Raw genomic sequence first — 18274 nt, 5'->3', positions numbered from 1 at the left:
GAAAGGAGGAAGAAGCTGATGTATAAAAATTGCTTCAAGAAGCAGTGCATTCTTCAGACAACCAATACTTCTACAGTTATTGATAAAGTATGGAAGTAAATACTTCATATCATACAAATGTGTGGGTAAAGAGAATTTCAAAACTTTGTAGATTCCCGGTATCTCACTTTTTACATTCTGAACTTTTCTTAATTGTTAGCAAATTTTGAACTTTATTTGAAAACTTGAGGGTTAGTAGGAAAAAAAAAAAACAAGTATTACTTAAATACAGCAAGGAGAAAAATCTGTTTTGGAATTATATGAGTGCATTCTTCGGGGACGATAATACGCAAAGAGTATCTTGACTCTCTCAGAATCTCAGGACATGTAGTTTAGTAACAGGAATTCAGAGGCCACAGAACAGAGAGGGAATAAACATGATAGTCATATCCAAAACGTTATCTTACAATTAGAGAAAAAAAAACCTACTTCTCAAAAACATCTAAGTCACATCCAGGATATAACTTTCTGATTGCAAATATGAATTAAGTAAGTTACTATTAACTTTTTTTTTAATGATGGTAATTCCAGTGACATTTTTAATTCTGTATATGAGGAGCTGGTTTGTAATTAATCCAAAATCAATTTACAGTATTTTCTATGACCCAGCTATAGTAAAACTTGGTGTTTCAGGGCTCTCTGAGCTATTCCTATGTTAATTAGTCATTTTCATAAATGATGTCAATAGAATTTGGAGGTGTCACTTCTATTCTGAAAAACCAGCCCAGGTAAGACATTGGATTGATAAAATCAGTGTTCCACTTTGATTAATGAGATCTGTCACTGCAATCTTCAATGTTTTGCGTTGCATTTTTTTGGTCTCCCCCTCCTCCACCCATGAATAGACCTGGTCAGTCTTCTTACTCAAATTTATTCCTAACCCCAACCACTTTCATTCAGAGTTTATGATATTATCACATACGTAAATGATCCTCTAAGGTATTCTCATGATATCTTCGCTATATAATGTACACATATCCTAGGCTCTAAACAAGTTGTTCTTGGGTCAGCCTCTCAACCATGGCTATGTACAGGGAGCTTTCAGGAGACGTAAGGAATTTCAAAATCACAGGGTTACAGAGAGAAACCCAAATTCATATCTTTAAGAGTTTTCTCTTGAATCGGCTCTTAAATACTAGCTGATAGCATTCATTTCTGCATGGCAGGAGAAACGTGTTCAAATGTGTTCAAATTTTCTCCTGGATATACTCCATTTCAGATCTTAAAACATACTACCAAAATGGTGGGCAATTCAGCTTGCCCTATCCAAGAACATACAAGTGACTGGACATCTTAGGCACTACACGTTGGCCAAAGGATGATCGTTCCAAAGATTTAACAGGAAAAACTGGAAGGACTATTTCAGGTTCCTTACCGCAGGGCCTGGAGGTCCTGGAGGTCCGACGCTGTCTTGTGTACACGTGCAAGCATTTGGAAAAGCGGGGCACTTTGCTTCATCTCTCTGAAATTTTGAAAAGAATTTTCAAAATTCTAAATTTCAAAATACTAAAATTCTGATTTCTAATTTAGTATTTAATACAAAATTCTGAATTTCAAAATACCTACACATTGAGGGTCAAAAAACTCCCTCCCTCATGTGCACTTATACACACAAGGAACTGTTTCCCACCTTGAAGAAATCATTGTTAGTTATGATTACAATTAGTTTTCTATTGACTCTTGCTTTGCTTCTTTATGTCTTTCTTTTATGTTCTGCTTTCTTGTTATGTTTCTTTTATGTTTACAAAAGCATCATCAGGACCATTGGTAATTTAATCCAATTTTTTCTAATCTGGTGTTAGAGAAATGCTAAGTATATCAGATATGGACACCCACTTCATTCAGAATAAAATCTAAAACCCTTTCCACAGCCTATAAGACTTTACATTGTCTGCAAACCAGCCCCCCTCCACCTTGCCCCCCGCCCAGTTCCTACCCCTTTTCCCTTCCATTCATTCCACTCCTGCCCATTCATCCACTTCCTGTTTCTCAGGTATTTAGAGCAGCTTGTAGCCTCAGGGCCTTTGCACTTCAGTTCCCTCTGACTGGAATGCTCTTTCTCCATTATCCACCTGTTTGTTCCCTCACTTCACTAAGGTCTCTGCTGAAATCTCACCTTACCACTGAGGGCTGAGGGTATGAATCTGGCTATCTAGCCCAGTATCCTGGTTTTGTTTTCATCCTAGGACTTTTCACCCCATAACACAGTATATATCTACTTGTTAATTCCTTCTCTCTCCCTGCCTTTCACTAGAATATTCACTTTTCACTGCTGAAACTCTAACACATAAATTAGCACCTGGCTGATAAGGTCCTACTGTATAGCACACGGAACTATAGTCAATGACTTGTAGTAACCTGCAATGAAAAAGAATTTGAAAAAGAATATATATATATATATATGTATGTATCACTGAATCACTATGCTGTACACCAGAACCTAACATAATATTGTAAATCAGCTACAATTCAGTAAGAATTTTTAAAATTAAAAAAAAGAATAGTGCCTGGCTGATAACAGATGCTCACTAAGTATTTGTTGAATCAATAATGCATACTTATCTTTATCCTATGGATGTATGCAGTCATTGTTTGCCAAAAGCTTCAAATCCATCATCAGCATTCAACTTTGTAACTATTCGCTTACATAGATATCATGGGGGAAAGCCATCACCTCAAAAAAGAAATATTTCTACTGTCTTAGACAGCCAGAGAGGTGATGGCTTATTCGTGAAAATGCTAGTATTTTACAAGCAAGAGGAAGACTCTGAAATAAGTGGATCTATCAAAAACACTGAGTCAGCAGGGCTGCTCTGGTTATTAGAGCAGGCAGACAGCCAGATATAAACAGAGAAAGGGGGACGCAGGCCAAACAGAAATTGGGCAAAAAAGTGGGGCACGGGCCAAGTGCAGGAAACCCTATATCGTGTAAATAACAGGTGTCCCTGGGCAGAGAAAGAAAAGCAGGAGCCCCCGGGCTGATAGGGCGGCATACATTTTGGAGTGACAAGTGGCCTGGAGGCAGACAAAGAAAGGTGGGCACGGGTAGGACTCTCTAGTGTCTGAATGTAACTTTTTGCTTACTATGCCCTCATTTCAATAAAATTAACCTTGCAGATTAGAAGTACCCATCATGCACCGACGTCATGACACTTCTGATCCAGACTAAATAATGACAAAAAAATCCCTCCTCCCTTTGGGAAGGTGGAGTTGGGATGAAAATCAGGGAATACGACCCCAGACCCTTCCCTCCCCAGTAGATATTCTGCCCATTCATTTTTACACCCAATGTAACCGACTTGCCAAAGAAACTTAGGGCAGCTGCTCACCTGAGCCTGCCCACTCTCCCCTTAAGAGTATGCCATCCATCTGTTAAGAAATCCCCACTTTACTTTCTTAACCTCCCTGTCTCATCTCTGAATTCTTTCTGTGGCGAAACAAGAACCTAATCACCAGCAGCATGACTACGCAAAACCACCTGGGCTGTAAGGGAGAATTTCCAGATGTGGTCCTGTACATTCCTGACTTTTGAGGGAGGGTCACTGGCCTGAGCTGTGGTAGCTGATGTGCACGCACACAGTGGTGTCCCTGACTCCATCCTGGAGATGCAGTTGCTGTGGGCTACTTCCTCTCCCAGCCCATCCGCATCCACACCTCTTATTCCTGGGGGACTACTAAAACCACGACAGAATTCCATCCCATTTTGCTTACCCTGGAGGGAATATCACAGCATCGGTCTCTACTGGTCCACACCGGGCTGCAGACAATATCAAAATTCTGGATTTGGAACTGCAAACAACCAACAGCAACATCAGCTAAAGATGCGTGGAAAACATTCATATTAACGTTGCCACATTTTAACCCCTGCCACCTTCTCACACAGACGCTCTCAAGGGTGCAGGTAATGAGAGCAATATGACCCTTACTTCATAGGAACATTAAAAAACTTATGTCTAAGAGAAAGAGATAGTAAAGCAAAATACATGTGATATTCCCACTTCTGATTCACTTCCTCGGCTAAAATGAAATGTTTGATTGAATTTCGTTTTTTTTTTTTTTTAAGAGAACATTAATTTCTCTTTTTACTAAAGAATTAAGTATGTAGTTAATTAAGGATTTAAATTTGAAGAATATACACATTTAAATCAATTTTTAAGAGTCCACCATAGTAGAAAACTAACATTAAAAAAGAAATTCCTCACTTATTCTAAAATTGATGCTCTTCTTTTCATAAATTCTTACCTAAGGGTTGACTGAAATTTTTATGATTACCTTTAGCTTAACTATTTCAATCGAATATATATCTTCCATATTGAAAAACAGATATTCTGATAAAAAGGAAAAGACTGTTTAGATACAGTCATTCTTTTATAAACCTGATATAATTGTTTTTATTTAAATACCAAATTCAATGTTCAATAAAAAGTCCGGATTTTAATTGCAATAATATTAAATTTGCACTAATTGTTTCTACATTGTGGAATAAAAATTTTACATTTAGATCTAGAAGAAGAAAATCCTGTCCATGGAAGAAAGCTAAATTCCACAAATACAACTTTTAAAATAATAGAAGCCAAAGATATTAGCTTTGCTTTTAGAACAATGTCATCATTGACTGACATTTAATTAATGAACTTAATTAGCCTGGTACAGTGAAAACCTCACGTTTAAAATTGCATTACTAGCTAGATGTGTAAGGAGGGTTGGCAAGCCCCTGCCTCAGACGTGAGCCACTGACACTTGCAAGTGCAGTGGCTGATCTTCATTCCAAGGCTGATGTGACCCCTCTGTGAGGGAGCTCGGGGTCTGTGACAGTCACAGTGGGGTCTACAAATGCGTGCTGTCCTGAGTACACAAATTTGTGTGAACAATTTCTACCTTCAAAGAACAACAACAACAACAAAAAGAATTTGTTTAGATCTCACAGATCATCCTGGCATCTATTCATATGGCACTCTCCAATCTGATTCTGTTCCAAGTTGACTACACGGTGTTCTCTGGTGCCTTGACATCCTATTTAGCTTCTAGCAATAAAGCCCATGACTATGTTTTTTCAGTAGCATATTTTCTCAATGTAACTTTTCCAGTGTTTCAATATGACCAAGAAATTAAACAATTTAAAACTCACAGAGGAAAAAAACCTCACTGATTACTTTTTTAAATGCCATTTCAATCCTAACACAAGGTACCAAGAAAAATAAAAATGTGTTACTTACTGTGGCTGATTTCCTCTCCCCTTTAAGCAGTTTGCCAAGAATTTCATAACCATCAGTTGTGATATTTCCGGCTTCCTTGATGTCTTTTTCTATAATTTCATAGCAGTCGATGTAAATCTTAACACTTTTTGAGGTCACTACGATATGAACCTAAAAAGATCATTTGTTTCCATTACAAAATTTTGACCCAGGGAAATCTGGTTGACTTCAGCGTATTTCAGATCATAAGTTAAAAAAATGTGTTCTTATAGTTATTCTCATCCCAAATCAAGAGTCCTGGACTAAAAATCCAAGAACCAGGTTGAAGTGTCAATCAATGTCATTTATTAATGACATCAAATTCAAAAAACCAGTTAACCTCTCTGGGTTTCAGTTTCCTTCAGCTATTACATATCTGCATAATTTCTTATTTTCCCCACTAGGTATTCTTCTTGAGATGGACAGAGATTATGTAGATGAGATGACTCTGTAAATTATAAATAACTATGCAAAAAAGAAGCCACTCACAGATACGGAGAACAAACTAGTGGTACCAGTGGGGAGAGGGAAGGAGGGAGGGGTAACATAAAGGTAAGGGATTTAGCAGTACAAACTATGATGTATAAAATAAGCTGCAAGGATATACTGTACAACATGGGGAACATAGCCAATATTTTACAAAGCTATTAAAAATAAATTATAAAAAACAAACTATTCAAATACAAGTAGATGAATCACTAACATATTACTATATTCAGGACTGAGAAGCCTCAAATGCCTTCCAGTGATTTTGCTTAATGCAGTTTCTAATTTGTCAGTCCCTAATCCCTGCTGAAAAGAACTTACACACCATGTAGATACCTAACACAGGAAAGAGCTAAAACATGTCTCCTGTAAAGATTCAGCTCTGGAAATCAATAGATTCAAGATTCAATTTCCTTATAAGAAAAGAATCTTATTTTTTTGTCTGATTTTGATGACACTCAGAATCTTAAGAAATTTATTAGTACAGATAATTAATAAAAAGTATGTATTTCAATAATGTAAAGAATGACTGCAGGTGATCTTTGACTTTATATTTGTCTTCATAGTTTCCACTTATCACAGCCCAAATACTCCAGTAAGCCTTGATGATTACTTTGAAAGCTTAGCTCCAGGTGAAGAAACAGAAATTCTCTTAAATGCTTTGAGTCAGTAAGCATAAGGACAATCTCAAGAGATTTTTTTTAAACAGTAAATATTTTTCCCACATAGAATCACCACTAAAACCCTAATTTAGTGCATCTATAAGTGGTAAGTATGAATTACATATTGCTTTTCTATCAAAGTGATATATGACTTACTAAAAATAAAGAAAGTGTACATGCTCCCAGGGCAATCATCTAATACTGAGTTCAAGAAGAATATCATATAAATATTCCCAATATATTTATTATCCTAAAACTTACTTGTTGGCCCTTGTATGAACAGTCTCAGAGCTAGCCACAAAGTATTTGAAAAATCCTAGTATCCAGAAAAATTATTTCAAAATCAAGACTTTCAATTTGTGAAACAAAATTTTTCCAGATACACTTGTCATTCAGTCCTAACTGTAAAGAAACGCATGCTAAAAATATATTTTGCTACAATGTCTTCAGTGTGTTTTATTGTTTTAAACACATGCATAATTACAGTTCAGCATGGCTATTCATCTGTAGACCATTGTCCCAAGCATTCAGGGACTATTTTGCAACTGTGAAGCATTGTTAGCCACAGACCAGTAAAAAGAAATAAGAACACTTGTCAACGCCTTGCCTTCCCAAGCTCTACCATTCCCAAAATGTTTATTTTTCGTCTATTCCACTTTTTCCTCTTATTAGAAATTTCTCACTTAAGTCTATGTCATCGGTTACAACAGAATAGAGACACCGAAAATTCTTCAAGACAATCCTCAAAAAGCAGTAGTAGTCTGCCATTCCCTACTCAAGGTCTCTTAGTCTATTCCCTCTCTCGCAAGAGCCCACTGGATGTTAGTCACTAGTTAGCTGCTATCAGAGAACTGCTTGTTCTTCTCCCAAAGACTGAAGAACTTCACTTCCCGAGTTAGATGGGAAATGAAAGAAGGTATTCAGATCCTTAGATCAGTAAAGAATGTAAGTAGTCAATAGTGATTGAACTTGGTTACTAGAATTGATGAGACATACAAGAGTAGGTTAAAAGAGTGGGCTGTGAATGGAGGAGGAAAAAGAGTGTAGTGAAAAAGTAAAGGAGAAACTAAAAAAGGAAGGCATTACAAAAAAAGAAGGTAGAGAACTGGAGAAGAGAAGAGAGCTTGTGAGAAGGAGAAGAGGCATCATGTAAAACCTAAGACTACAGTTACCTCTTTATAAATAAGGGAATGTCAAAAAATCATTATCTTGATTTGCAATAAGTAATGGCTGTCACTAAAGATCTCTGCAAAATACTGCTTTATTTTGCTCAAGTAAAATGAAGCATTCAATGAAAATTGGAAATTAAAAAAATAATAGTTCCTAAATGGTTATCAGTTGGTTAGGAGAGGATTGAATTTCTAATATCTTCAGCGAGTATGGAAGAAAAATAAAACAGTCTTTTTTATCAAGTTACTCAATGTAAGTCTAATGGGTGTATCAATGAGCCAAAAACAGTTCATAAGAACTTTGCCAGATTGAACGTCTATTATAAGACAAGGAGCAGTTGAAGCCAGTAATATTTGTCAAACTAGAATTTGCTTTCCCAATAAGGCACTTATTTCTCTTCCAGCACTTCACCATGAAAGCCTATAAATTGTTAAGCAAATGTGCCACTATACTCAGAGATCTTTGTTTCTCCATCATTGTTTTTTTGTTTCTCACTAATGTGCACATTGAAGCCTCTTTGAGCCCCATGAGGAAAGTCCTTTTCCATCCTTACCAAGAATCCAATTCATGAATAAGAAAAATATTCTGGAAAGAAACCAAGATTCCCGGGAATAGAATCAGCAAGAAATCCAGCTGAATCTACCCCAGGACAGGAAAGTTCTTTCATTTTAACTTGAAATTAATTGAATTGGAAATACTTGTCTTCTGTACATGGGGACTAAGTTTCTGAGTGGCATACTGGAGAAAATTTAGACCACTTGTGCAACAGACGGTACTGCTCCTGTTAACTTCACCCAGCAAATGAAGAACTGCCATTAAAAAGCCTCCTCCACTAGATTGTTCTTTTCATTTCTAATGCTGCCAGCTTCTGTATGCTTATTTGTCAATTAATCATCCTTTAGAAAACTGATAGAAAGTCTCTGTTAAACTCAGATGTTAAAATACAAAAAACCTAAGACAAGAATAGATAATCCCCTAAGAATGCATGTTAGAACTTTCAATAAGATTTTTTTGAGAAGCTCTAAGTGTGTTTATGCAAAAGTTAATCTCATAAACATTCATCTCAATTATCTTAATTATTTTGGTAGATAATGATAACTTTTGGACTGATTTTGTTTGACTGTGTGACTTTTCAATAAACAAGCAAGTAGAAGCAGCTTACTATGCTCTAAGAAAGAATGATTTTTATCAGTTAAATACAATCCACAAAAAATAAGCCTTTGAAACAAAATGACGTAAAGTTTCAAAATAAAAGGGTAGGTAGAAAAGGTGGGCATACAATATTGTATATACCACACAATTCAAATTCTGAAAAGGTATTAGCATTGAAAATATATCAAAATGTTAATAGTAGTTATCTCATGGTTATTAGAATTAATCAAGTTCTCTAACATATTGTTTTTTAAAAACATAGTTGTTTCCACCAGCTTAATATGACATTTTAATACATAATAAAATAAATTAGTTTAAATTTTAAGTCATAAACTTTTTTCTATAAATAACCAGATTAGCTTACGTTTTTACCTTATGAAAACTTCCATAAAATAATGTCTTCACTTCATCTGTGTCAAATGTAACAGTCTGCACCTCACCTCTTGTATCTTTGTTGAAGAATGATAATGTCTTGCTCGAAGCTATAATCAACACATAATTGTCATCAAATCAAATGCGTGAACACTCTACATTGAAAGCATTAACAAATAATTCTTGTTGGAGAGATTTCTTAAAAATTCAATCATTTCATTTGAGTTAAAATGTAATTTGAATATTTAATAATATGTTATATTTTTAAAACTTTAAACATAAAAGCATATATCCAGCTAACAAATATATTCAGAAGGTTCTTATAGAGAGAAGAGAAGGACAGAAAACACATAATCAAAAATATGTATGTATGTGCCTTAAAATGAGATAAAAATGCTTACGATCTGCAATCACCCCAACTTGTGGCTTGTAGTCTCTGTCTGTGATTTGCCAAATTGCAAAAGGGTCACTAGGAGTTTCTGGGAGAAGTCTGAATAATAATATAATTGTATATGAAGGAGGGAGTCCATTTGGATGTAGCTCTCTGTTTGACAAAACAAAATTAATTAATTAACAAGGATTTCTCATCAGAAATAAGAGAATATTTTCAGTCTTTGGACTAGAATCTCATCATGGGTAGTATTAGAAGCCATTTATAATAATCTGGTTATGTATCAGAAGGGGAAATATTTAGGAATGACCTCGAAATCACAAACCTTAGACCCATTGTGTAAGCTGTAATAGATTATTTATAATCTGATAAAGTCAGAAGTTGCCAAACGGTCTTTTATCCTACTGTTAATAAATAATTTTTCTAGACACATAGATGATTATAAAATTAGATAAAAATTTTAAAGTGATAAATGTTCCATCTATGGATATAATTTAAAGAGAATAAATCTTATTAAATAAATTTAATTTCCAGTGTCAGGGGTATGAGATCAGAAGTAAGATGATTTAAGGTTTTAATTTCTCACTCCCTCTCTCTAACAGGTTTTACACTTCCAAATTCCTCCCTCAGAATCAAATAAATCAAGTAATCTCCAGAAGCTCAGCTGTTCCCCAAAACAAAACCAATAATAAATGTTAAGGCCATGTACATGTGCAAATGTTTACTGCTGCTAAAAGGATATGATTCAATTAAAAGGAAATGGTTTTGGCTCTAAGACTGTGAGTCATAAAACATGGCCCCATGTGTCCTTATAGAGTTGAGTCAATCATTGTTCTGGGAGAATCTTTGAAGTAGAATTAATCATTTTTCTGTCTGAGATCATTTAATAATACTTTCTTCCTGAAGGTAGGAAAAAGGCCTTGATAATCAACTCTTGGACAGAAATGAAAGCAATTCCTCCACGAATTTTGACAGCGAGCACAGAATTTCTCTTGAGGTTCCGTGTCCTAGTATGACTCCACTGGGACTTCTGGACTATGATGCTTCCCTACTTCTTAAAAACATATGTTCTGGGTAGACTGACTCAATGCTTTTTGTATGTTCAAAAAACCAACTGTCTTCATAACATCCATGTTAAAAATTTATCTTCTCCATATTAATTCATCTCTCACCTAGCCCATTTTTCTCCTTGTTTGGTTAGAGTGATTATGAACAAAAATGATCATAATTTAATTGCATGTATGCTTCTTTCAGCCACAAGTTCTGAATCTTGAGAGGAGAGTAGACTGTTCTAAGTTAAAATGTAGGAACTGAATCTTGAGGTGACTGAGAGTTAAACACTGGGTATTAAGGTTCACTGACAATCCTAAAACTTCAAACCAATGTGGTTAACCATAAAAGAGTCAGAAACTCACAATGCGGTCAAACTACAACAATACAATCTGTGCTTCCTTGAAAGAAATTAGGTTTGGTTTTAGCCTGAATTTTCCGTCAGCTTTCCCAGAGCATTTCAAATTTCAGACATTGTTTGTCTGACCCTGTCCTCAGTTTCTGAAAGCTTTGGTTTCTTCTTGTTCTTTTCTGTCCATAAGTTGCCAAACACCTACTTTTCAACATTAAAGCGTTTTGATTCTAATGAATAAAAAATACATATTTTAGTTCTTGGACCCAGGTACAAACTTTCATCAAGTAAAATAACACCTAGAGCTACCCAACAAGTCGCCAGACAATCGGCCAATAAAAACGAACTGCTGCCTGTCTGATCACGGACAAGCAAAACTAACGAAGTATTTCATTTTCCGGAGTCAGAAACACTGGAAAGAATGCCTGTTTGCATTCTGCACTGAGCCCATCCGGTCCCTCTGCACCAAAGGAGAAATGCTCGAAACAATAAGTTGCCTTCCTGTTTATAACAACCTCCCTTAGAATAAGCATAACTACAATCCTAGCCTTAAATTCAAAAGGATCAGTAATCCATAATATTGCAGAAACAGGCTGAGATCCTTGGGTCTGAGGGGAGCAGCCTTGAGTCCTCGTCTCCTGTGTGACCTGGTGGGAGGCGCTTAACCCAACTGTACTTAAGGAAACTAAAGCAGGTCATCCATAAGACTCTTCCGACAGTTCTGAATTACCAGGGTTCTAAGACGTCCGCAAGGATTCCAAGAGCCTCAAAAAAGTGTCCGGCCCATTACAAGAAAAAGAACCTTCCGCTGCCGCACTTACGTTGTAGGCTGATTCACAAAGGCGTTCTTCTGAAGCCTGTAAGCTGAGTAGCTGGGGAAAGACCCCGACTCCAAAGAGACTCCTTGCACAGAAGCAAAATTCTTTTCTGTCAGGTTGTATGCTTCCAGCATCTTAAAACCTTCACATCAGAGAAGAGGAGAAAATATTGAAACGAGTCCATCTTAATTATTTTGTTGCTTAAATCCTGAAATAAAGGAGCCCAAGAGTATGGCTGCTTACCTGGAGAGGTGTAGCCGTCCAAATAAATCAGAGGGCAACCTGCAATGTACAGTGCTGTTTAAGAACGATTCGCCAACCAGGTATACAAACACAGTAAGTGCACAGAAAGCAGCTGTGTACATGTGCCAAGTAACAAAGCTGGTCACTCATTTATAAAACATAACATAGATCAAATATTTTGTACGTTATTTTTGTGTAGATTTTCTATGTGTAAGAGAAATGAGACTATTTACCAGTGTAACTACTGTTTTCTGAAGCTTCTCCAGTCCAAATGGAATTTTACAATGTTCTTAAGGATAGTAAGACAGAATTCAAGGGGGAAGTTTTCAGGTATTTGTCAACAGATTAAAGGACTTCTCTCTGCAGGGATTTATGCAAGGGCAGGAGAAGTTTGTTGCTACCCAACCCTCTTCTCTGCCGAGTCCTGGAAGCTCATGCTGGCTACCATACCTCACAGTGCCGAGTGTGCCATGGGCTTCAATCTGGGCCCCGGAGCTGGGGGGGCAGAGGACTGCATCCAGGACCCCCAAGAGGGGAAGGAACAGCTGTGCTCTCTGACCTCTTTCACCAGCCAGCTCCATTCTGAGCTTCCGCGTAAGGTTCACAGTAAAGCACTGACAGGAGTTTACAACTGCTGCCTCTAACCAGAGTTCTGAGATCTCAGTATAATGTTTATTAGGGGAAAACATAACACTTATAAAGCATAACCCTGCCTGGGATCAGGGGTCTAGAGCAGCCACGTAATTGTCTCCATAATCTAATACTGTAAGAATCAGAGCGCATGGATGGGGAAGAGGAAAAATCGACTTAAATCATCCATCTTTGGTCCTTCATGGTATTTTAAAGGTTGAACTTGAGGTCCTGGTACAACAAGAAAAATCTACATCCAAATGAACAAATGGGAACCAAGTGAGTTTCTCTGGAGTGCGTGTGCACAGCTTTTTCGTAGCTCTCTTGACGCACGGATGTTGACAGAACAAATACCAATTGATTACTAATAGGGAAAACCTTCATCTCACAGAAATGCTTCTATAAATGCATTTCTAAGCTGAAGGTTAGTTTTCTCAAATGTCACAGGCATTAGGATGGTGGGAAAAGAATAGCTTAAAACACTTTATTTCCATACAAGGACTATTACATCTTCAAGGCTAAAAATAATGGACCTCTGACAAGCACACAGTTAGCGTGATCTCAAGAGGAGCAATGATTCATCAGGTTCTCAAGTGGTTTCCCAGGATCTATTTATGCACAGGCTTGATCTCATATAGGATAGGGAATGGTCTACTAAGTGACTATTTGGCAGAACCAGCGAGACTGCGGATCCATGTGGACCAAGACTTACTTGATGTGGCAGTTTCACAGACAAAAGTGATAAGGTTGTCCTCTATCTTTTCAAATGACTCAAAGTCATCCACAATGAACACGTGCCGCTCGCTCGGTTTGCTGGCTATGTCGGCAAGTTCGTTGTACTCGACATCAGCCACGCCAACGACAAAGACACTGAACCCTGCAGCGCAGAGTTTAAAGAAAGAATTACACATTTTTTTCTGTTCTTTGTTGTTTAAACAATTCAAAATAAAATCTTATCAGAAATGATGCCATATTTCCTCAGCTTAGGCAGCAAGTTCCTTCAATTGACATAAACTCTGTTTAATGAATGTGTACTTTTTCTGGGTCTTCTTATTTTCTGGCTTATAAAATTCAAGTAATTGGGTGTCCTAAAATAAAATCCTAACAATTAAAAGATGAACGTTTTAATAGCAGAATGACTTAATACGGTACACATTTCCTTCCACAGATCCACAGTCCTTATATCCCCATTAATTGTGCAGTTCTCTTAGGCAACATTAACATTTCAAGCTTATGTGACTCAGACACCAACAATGAGCTCATTTTTAAACTTGGAATTCTTGAAACTGATTTTCTCAACAAACTCAGGCTCAAAGTCAGTACTCTGACTACTTTCAAAACGGTATCTCCAACTCCCACTGGCAATAAGTGTTCATTTATTTAGGCTAATACAAATAAACAAAGTTTTAACTCCAAAAAGCTTAATTTGACAGGAGAAAAAAAAAATAGGCTACATAAGGAATTAGTTACATAATTTAAGAGATAAGGTAACTTGAGGAGCATGCATTGATAACCCCTAAATTAACACAGCTAGGAGCACAGAACATGCAAAAATCTGCTCAAAGAACATAACATGACAGAAATAATTTACAGAAAAGATCAGCGCATAGAACAATCTCTATTGTGCGAAGACTTTGCACTAATCATGACTCCTACTTTTAGCCAAAGAACCATGTATGTGCAGGTGACAGACTCCATGTCATGAGTACAATTTATACCACAGTAAATCATGCATAGCATAGAATTCTAAAATAAGCCCACCTTGAACCTTTCCCGGGCTGGGGTGGGGGAGTTGATAATGCAAGTACTATAAAGGCCTGGTTTCATCTCTAATAATCCTAAATAACTAATCCGAAGGGCAGTGTAACAGGGAGCCTTTCAGGATGTTTTGCTATCAAGATCTACACCAGTGATGTCCCCCGGAAGCCTCGCCACTCCTCTGCAGTGAACCTTCCAGCAGCCTGCCTGGGGTCTGCATCTGCCAGGACGTGCCAAACCTTAAGTCTCTCTTTGCACAGGGCTGAACCAGCATCAAGGTTCATCTCTGCTATGGCGGGAAGTCTGCTCGAGGATCCTCTCATTACTGCTGTCTGTAGCCTTCCAGTCACTAAAGGGAAATCTAGTTTGCTCTTTGACAGACCCTGAGGCATGTCTTATACAAAGAACACACCATGTCATTTTTGACCAGTTATCAAACCATTCCCTAATTAAATGTAAACTCACATTAGAAAGGTCTGGAATACAGAGTAAAGCAGGAACCATAAAGAAGACTCAGCAATTTTGGTGTTTTGCAATCTTTCCCGAACAGTTGAAACTGAAAATAGTGAGTGCAATCACTAGGCATCTAATGTCTGCCTGTGCTCACCTGACTGCTGGATGACCAGAGCCGCCTTCTTGACTTCATCCTGTGACCGACCGTCTGTGACCACAACCAGCACCTTGGGGACATTCTTCCTCATACCGCTCTCCCAGGTCAAGACCTTCTCCTTGATAAATGTGAGGGCCTTGCCTGTAGAATGTGGCACAGAACATTTTCATGTCATTCAGCGAAAACTATCCAAATGTCATTAGCCACGCCCGACTGATAAGAATTTGAATGTTAGAGTGAGATGTTACACTCAGCCTACCCCGCCAAACACTTTGGAGCGTCAAGGTCTACGTATATGCTGATTAACGGTACCTGTTCTTGTGTTTCCTCCTCTGTACTGAATGTTCTGGAGGGCCCCGAGGGCAAGGGCCTTGTCGTTGTATGTGTTCAGCTTAAACTCAGACTTGACCTCGTCACTGTACTGCACAAATGAGACCTGAAAGGAAATGTGGTTTGGTGGTGAGGGTAAGTCATCTCTTTTAATGTTTCAATTTTCAAGTGATTCTTCCAGCTGCCGATTGAGCAAAAGAAGTGTATTAGACCTGACGGGATATTATAAGCTCCTTATAGCTAATACTGTAACCTCCACTACTGTTGTCTCGTTCAATTCTCTAATTTCTGATCTTCAGTGAAAATGTCAGTAATTGATATTAATAATGTAAATGCACTGTATGCATTCTCTTGGATGTAAGAGGGGATGGGTAAAGCTGGAGAGCAGGGAGGTTCCAGGATTAGAAATGAGAATGTCCCACCTTCAGTACAAGTGTTGGCTAAGCAGTTAGTTCTCAGCCAACTGTTCCTTCCCACTGACTACATCTCTTCTTCATGGTAATTTTTAAATGTCACCCGTGTGATAATCAGAACTCATCACAAATTTCATGGCAGCGTGATTTAGTGGAAAGAATACAGGCTTTATACTCAAGATTCAATGGGTTCAAATCCCAGCTCTGCCAATTAATAGCTTTGTGACATTGGCCAAGTTCCCAACATCTCTGGGCTTTCTTTTTTTTTTTTTTTCAATCAGTAAAATGGAGATAATTATACTTACTTTCCACCATCACTTTAAGGAGTAAGAGTCATGTATACAAGCGGCTGGCACATAGAAGTTATTAAAATATAGTAGTTTTTTTATTTCTTATTAAAAATCTGAATTTCTAAAAGGATTTTTTTAATGGCATAGTATTTACACATTAAGTTAAGAGTATAACTAGCCTGACGTTTTACTCTTCTTGGGTTTTGGAAGAACATCCGTAGGATTATTTGGGGATTTGAAATTTAATACATTCCATAAAGCCCTATTCTATAAAAGACATGATTTCTTTATGAAATCAGTTATGGTTTATGTCCAAATCTCTTATTTTCATATTATTTCTAAAATGTCACCATCAAGAGAGACAAACTGCCAAAATAAAGAATAAAATTCACCGAGAGGAATGGAGAAGGAAAGAATAGAATTCAAAAAAAAAGTTAATACAGTACAGTCTGTTGCCTTAAGGAGCCAACGAATTAGACAGGAGAGAATCACATAAGTAATGACCACATAAAGTGACACAGGCGACGACAGCAACATAGAGACAACCCTTCGGGAGTCTGCAATGCCTAAAATTATCAAGGAAGCTTCTCAGAAAAGGTAGACTTTCAAGTGGGTCTTCAAGGTTGCAGAATCCAAGAAGCAGTAACAGGGCCACTGACCCTGCTCAGTCCACGGGTCAGTTGGAAGTGGACGAGTCGATTCTCAGACTTACAGGTGGGTCAGAGCATAAGTGAGCATTTACTCTTTGAAGTGTCTCATGGAAGGATAAATTTCTCTAAGTTCCCACTCTAGTAAAACAAACAAATATGGAGTGATTCCCAAGCAAGGTAACTGGTAGTTATCACTACAGGAAAACAAACGAAATTTCCGTGGAGCCAACAATGACCATTCTTCTGGCCAAGGTAACATCTGCACTGTCATGACAGAGGATGACAGCGGGGCTCCACAACCCACTCCAATCACTACTCATCACTGATCTGACTTAACCGAGTGAGGCAATCACAGTGCATTTAATTTCCAGCACATCAGATGACCTTTTATGGAACTGGATCATGTCGGAAGTTTCAAGCAGGAAGTTAGAGTCAGAATTCCCTAAATTCTTCAGCAGGAATATCATCTAGCCAAGAGAATACCTAGAGGAATCAATTTTCTATTTATTTTTCATTTACAACCAACTCCTTCCCCAAAATACATGTAAAAAGAAAACAGCAAATAACAAAAGTCAAAACGGAGTTCATACTGAAAACTCTTTTGACATAAAAAGAGAAGTTCGAAGGAAACAGCAAGACATGACAGATGAATAACCACCTGTGAAGTGATACCCACCTGAATTCCAGCAGGACTGATTTCATCAAAGGCGCCCACAGTGTTGAAGATGAATTTTACAACTTTGTTAAAATTGTCATCCCCGATACTCCAGGAAGCATCAGTCAAGAACACAATATCTGCCTTGGCCCCTTTGCAGACTGGGGGAAAAAACACAAAGGGAGCCCCAAATCTGATGAATTCTTTCATTCAAGTGAAAATACACAACTAAGAAATGTAGTCTAACATCTTGCTACTCCCAGGGTGGTTTGGCAGCAACAGCATCGCCTGGGAGCTTCACAGAAATGCGGAGTCCTGGGCCCCACCCTGGACTCGCTGAATCAGAATCAGCAGTAACAAGATGCCAGATGATTCACACGCACAGTAAAGTCTGAGAAGAGCTACTCTAGGTGGCCCCCAATTTCTGCTCTGGAATTACTCTACCTGCTTAGACCCACTAGGCAAACATATGCTCTCTCCTCCTGGAATTCTTCCAGTAGCTTCAAACAGTAAATAAGAAGGAAAGCAAATGAAAAACAATGATGGCCAGAACTTCAGAACAGTCATCAGTGGGTTTGGAGATTTTGTATACAATTATCAAAGATCTGATATGAAGACGAATGCATGTATGTATATGCATGACTGGGACATTGTGCTTTACCCTAGAAATTGATACACTATAAGTGACTGTACTTCAATTAAGGAAAAAAAAAAAAAAAAGACTCAATATGGAAAAAAAATCTAGTGCAAAGAAGGTCCCTTTTGATTTTAACATAGGCCACTAGAATCATATGGAGGGAGGTAAGGAATGGAATAAAATAAATATCTTTAATTTGAATCTTCAGACTTGAAGACTGAAAAAAAAATCTGAAAATAAAAATGTAAGAACATTTTAGTGTATAAAAATTTAACATGTAGAATGTACAACACCAAGAATGAACCCTGATGTAAATACAGACTTTAGGTGAT

General features: G+C 37.5%; 1 protein-coding gene across 4 annotated transcripts in view; it reads right to left on the bottom strand.

The window, feature by feature from the left end:
- Positions 1 to 18274, bottom strand: part of COL12A1 (collagen type XII alpha 1 chain) — a 112848-nt gene that overhangs the window by 19730 nt on the left and 74844 nt on the right. For all 4 annotated transcript variants that reach the window (XM_064486940.1, XM_064486938.1, XM_064486939.1 and 1 more), the window contains 11 exons: positions 17327 to 17466; positions 15280 to 15403; positions 14965 to 15108; positions 13312 to 13476; positions 11970 to 12008; positions 11730 to 11868; positions 9517 to 9659; positions 9116 to 9225; positions 5256 to 5405; positions 3751 to 3828; positions 1415 to 1501 (listed from right to left, as the gene is read on the bottom strand). In XM_064486940.1, the coding sequence (XP_064343010.1) occupies positions 1415 to 1501; positions 3751 to 3828; positions 5256 to 5405; positions 9116 to 9225; positions 9517 to 9659; positions 11730 to 11868; positions 11970 to 12008; positions 13312 to 13476; positions 14965 to 15108; positions 15280 to 15403; positions 17327 to 17466 (1319 nt within the window). The remainder of the gene's footprint in view (positions 1 to 1414; positions 1502 to 3750; positions 3829 to 5255; positions 5406 to 9115; positions 9226 to 9516; positions 9660 to 11729; positions 11869 to 11969; positions 12009 to 13311; positions 13477 to 14964; positions 15109 to 15279; positions 15404 to 17326; positions 17467 to 18274) is intronic.

Source organism: Camelus dromedarius, chromosome 6 (assembly GCF_036321535.1).
Source record: "Camelus dromedarius isolate mCamDro1 chromosome 6, mCamDro1.pat, whole genome shotgun sequence".
In the NCBI taxonomy this organism is placed as follows: Eukaryota; Metazoa; Chordata; class Mammalia; order Artiodactyla; family Camelidae; genus Camelus; species Camelus dromedarius.
This window is presented reverse-complemented; position numbering and strand designations above follow the sequence as displayed.